At 36.0% G+C, this 4,548-nt stretch overlaps 1 protein-coding gene across 1 annotated transcript; it reads right to left on the reverse strand.

Moving 5' to 3' along the window:
* Nucleotides 1-652: 652 nt before the first annotated feature.
* Nucleotides 653-3,312, reverse strand: LOC126817697 (transcriptional regulator Myc). Its single transcript, XM_050544817.1, has 3 exons — nt 3,159-3,312; nt 1,925-2,405; nt 653-1,748 (listed from the first exon to the last, which is right to left on the reverse strand). Exons 1-3 carry the CDS (start codon nt 3,222-3,224, stop codon nt 1,087-1,089), a joined length of 1,209 nt encoding a protein of 402 aa, XP_050400774.1. The 5' UTR covers nt 3,225-3,312; the 3' UTR covers nt 653-1,086.
* Between the last annotated feature and the right edge of the window lie 1,236 nt (nt 3,313-4,548).

Genomic DNA, 4,548 nt, shown 5'->3' on the forward strand with positions numbered 1-4,548 from the left:
GTCGGAAAATCCCGATGAATTTTCTCGGCCAATGCAGGGATCGAACACCCAACCTCCAGGCTAGTGAGTCAGTGTCTTACCCACTTAGCCACCGTGGCTCCCCAGTTGAATATGATTATAAAGCTTAGACATAAGTTACCAGTCCTTAAGACTTTATTATAATGCACAGGACATGAATCCTGTTTAAGTAGTAAACTTGTACTTAATTCTTAGTAACCAATGCTTTTCCAAGATTAAGTACACTATTACAGAAACAAGTCTGGAAAACTGGTTCTCTAGCAGTTCTTTAGTCCTGATGTATGGTAGGCCTACACCTCTACCCTTCGAAATATATACATACAAGTCTGTGGCTGCCTACATATACATCATTATTCTATGCAGACTGTGGGGCTGTTGATTTTAATCCACAAATGTTGAGGGTACAATTATGGACAGTGGCTGTGCTGTGAGTACTCAAGTTAAAGTAGTGTATTAGTAAAGGGCTAAAATTTGTCAATACATTTTGTTTCCCACCTCTGCGCCATCCTGAAACAAGAACCTTGTAGACAGACCTCTCCAGTCACAGACCAATGAATAAAATGGGTTTATTTGTTTGATATCAATTTACAACAATTGATACATATATTATTACTAAGAAACAACAAACAAAATGTTCAAGGTGTCAAACAGATTTAATTTGTTTCTTCAGTTTATGACTTTACTAGTCATCAAACGTTTGACCAAAAAAAAAAAAATGCCCTGCACCCGAGGGTTAAATTAAAAAGCCTTCATTTAGCCCTGTTAAAATATATTTGTATGTGTTTATATACAAAAATTTCTTAAACAATATTTATATATATATATATATATATATATATCTGTAAATGCATAATTAACAATTCATAACAGAAACCCACACAAGTCACACATCTCCTTAGTTGTTAATATCACAACTAACAGAGCTATACAATTGTAACCAAATTGTCTGGGTGATAGGTGATTAGGTTACAATAACAGTATATTATTGTCAATGAACACTTTGGCAGTGTGATAGCACATTACGATTACACGAGGTACACTTGGTTAGTCAATTAATACACCAGTTAGTCATTCTATAGAATACTCCTCATCTGATGAATCAACTTCAGCTTGTAATGATTCCAATTTTCTTCTCAACATGTCATTCTTTTGCCGTAAAGAATTTAGTTCTTTCACATATTTAACATCTAAGCGTCTGATAGAATGAATATATTCAGAGGCTTTCCGTAAAATTAACACTTTTGGAGCTTTTTCTTTACAGTCTAATTCTGGCACATTGTCTCGTAAAACATAAAAACTGTCTTTTAAATCATTTCTGCGCTTTCTCTCTAACACATTATGCTGAGTTCTTTTACCCTCACCGCTTTCTTCAGAGTCTGACACATCGGGTGATGAATTTGCGGATTTCAGTTTTAGTGCTACAGACTTTAACATCGGCTCCGTGAGTTCACGTTTTATCCGTTTGTGAGACACGGTACTATGTGATTGTGTTGAACGCGATCGTTTTAGTCCGTGTGAATATGGAAGACTATAGTTATGAACACTGATTGCTGCACAGTCTGAATTAGAAACCACAATGGGTTTAGGTTCAATTTTTACACTAACACATTTAGTAGTAGTCCGTAGACCACAGTTCTGATGTTTTAGGGATGTAATTTGTTGATCAACTTGAACTGCTTGTGATACAAATTTCTCATCACCAGTGGATACAACATCAACCTCTTCATCTTCTGGAAATGGAGAAAAACAAAAGTTTAGAAAAAACATAGGTCATATCTTAGACAAAGAAGATTAAACAGAAGATGTAAAATAAAATTAATACTACTTTCACTAAAAGCTTCAGTCCAGATGCTGTAAATTGTACATCTAACTAGTGACAATGACATGTTTGCTTAAATATATTTACCTGAATCCGAAGGGGTTTCTGTGCCAAGATTGTGCAATTTTGTATCATTGATTGGATATGGAAAAACTGATGCTGGGTCAACACAATCCGAAGATGTGGATGTTACATCTATGTTTGTATCAGAGACTTTGTCTTCATTTGACTTGTGACTGCCTGACCACATACAATCCTGTATTAATTTGGAATGTAAACTTGGATTTGATGGCGGAGTCTCTGGAAATGGCAAAGCTAAACTTATTGGGTTGACAAATATGCCATCATCCAGAAAACTGGCAATGTCTGTGTTTTCATCCAAATTGAAGTCTGAATATGGCTCCCGCTTTGGAGACCGAGGAGGTGTTAAAAGTTCAAATTTCTTCCATATATCCTCACTTGGTGTCGGTGTATTTAACGTGTAAAACTCCTCTAAATCATCATTGAGAAAGCATGGTTGAAACTGTTCATAATCATCTGCACTCTTGGAGCTATACTTTGACATTTTCTGCAAAGAAAAAAAGACGAAATCTGAATACCAGCCTCGACATAAAATTAAATTTATAATATCTTAGATATTTATCAAATCTTATTCGTAATATTGATGTAAAACATGGTTTGTATCGTAGTAGTAGTACGATTATGTAAATCCATATAAAACGCCCCACTAGTGCGCAGTCTTCCTAGCACGTGAAACTCACCAAGCCACGCCTCCTCACATTCCCGGCCAGACAAGATGTCTAATACGGGATAATTTATCAAGCCGTACATCTCAATATGTCTTCGTTTAGCCTACTACAATTCTTATAGATTTGGGGAGAAAAGCTGTTTCGTATACAACATAAATACATTTTTATAAATCAAAACAATTCTAAGTAACAAAAACTTTCATACTGGAAGATAAGTTCGCGAAATGACAAGTCGCACATTTGCCAGGTCATGCAGGTCAGCCACGTGAAACCCACGTTGTACAAACCCGTTTGAATACGAAGAAAGACGTTGAATAATTTGGCTACTAAATACATCGTGTTGACAAAATTCTTACGCGATAGCCTTGCAAATGTACACATATACTCATTTTAGCGGTTGTCAACGTGTTGTTACCACAAATTATTACAAAATGTTGTGAAACATATTCGAGACACCCACACCCGTCTTCAAATCAAGCCAGACATTTTCTTTTCGTTTCTGCTTTAGCGACTAAAAGACCTCCGTTTCCTGGACATGCCACTTTTTTCTAAGTTAACATCCGAAGACTTACCGGCTTTTTCCCACAATGAGCCATCTGAAAAGTATCCATAAAACGACAGTTAGATATCCGAGACATTTGCACTCTCACGTCAAGCTGAGGCCAATGCACGATCGAGGAATCAGCGCTGAGCTAAATGAAGCCTCTTTACGGCCAGAGTCAGACGTATTACTACGCCAACAGTAATTTGCGTCAAGGTTAGATACGTCTATAGAGGAATAACCCATCAGTATCCGTTGATAAGAATTAATTTCATATCCGATATAATTGTAAATGGACTGCATGAATTTTTTCTGTGTTACTTTTGTAAAATTTATAAATTTAAAAGCTGAAACAATTAAAACTATATCTTTAAAATCTATAAAGCGGTTATTCGGCTGATGGCGGGAAATTTTGTGGGTGGATACTTGAATATTCATGAAAATGTTTGACCAATGAAATGTAAAGCGTTACCTATGAATCGAGACCCTATCAATGTTTTTTTTTTATTCGTTTCACGTGTAGAATATTTAGTCCGAGTACACGTGGTTGTCGCAAGATAATCGTGAATGTCGAGAAATCATGATATTTGACTTTATTCAAATGTATTATCTTCTTCGTTTCATAATTTATTTTAGATAGTTTCCCGTATATAAGTTATATAGAACCTACCCTAGTTCTTATTCTGAGGTAGGTCAAAACTCGTCATAGTTGGAAGTTACGTAATATAACCTAAATATGTGGGTTGAGAAGATGTTGAAAGAAATTAATACAAAAAGTGAGATGTTCACCATGCATTATTTGCTGAATAAGTTGCCAACTGACAGTGACTGACTTTCTATCAGCTTTCTGCTACTGCTCGTTTATAAAAATATGCACTCGGGTTTCGAATCATCGGAACATGACAATGGATACATCGACAAGTGCACTCGGATTCGGAGCTTCGGACCATGACAATGGATGCATTAACAAATTTTAATGTACTCGGGTTCGGAGCTTTAGTCTATGGCAATGAATACATCGACAAATATAGGCCTACTGGATACATGACAATGGATACATTGATATAGGTACTACTGGGGTTCGGATCTTCGGACTATGACAAAGGATAAAAACATCGACAAATGCGATGGCTCAACTGTGTGATTTTAATATAACACTGGCATGAGTACTGTTATATCCCCGGGGTCATTAGTGTTTTAATGAAGTTGAAAATAAAAGTGCCAAGATTTAGAGTAATGATAGTACAAACCTCATCCATGTGATAATAGTATCATATCAAAGCTTTCTCTATTCAGTGTGCGAAAAAATGCGATATAATCGCACCTTGGAAACGAAGTGACTATATAACAAAAGGGAAGCGTTTATCATATATTGGTGAAAAATGAAATAAAATGAAACGAAATGGGATCAACGTCCCACT

This window comes from Patella vulgata, chromosome 4 (genome assembly GCF_932274485.2).
Source record: "Patella vulgata chromosome 4, xgPatVulg1.2, whole genome shotgun sequence".
Lineage (NCBI taxonomy): Eukaryota > Metazoa > Mollusca > Gastropoda > Patellidae > Patella > Patella vulgata.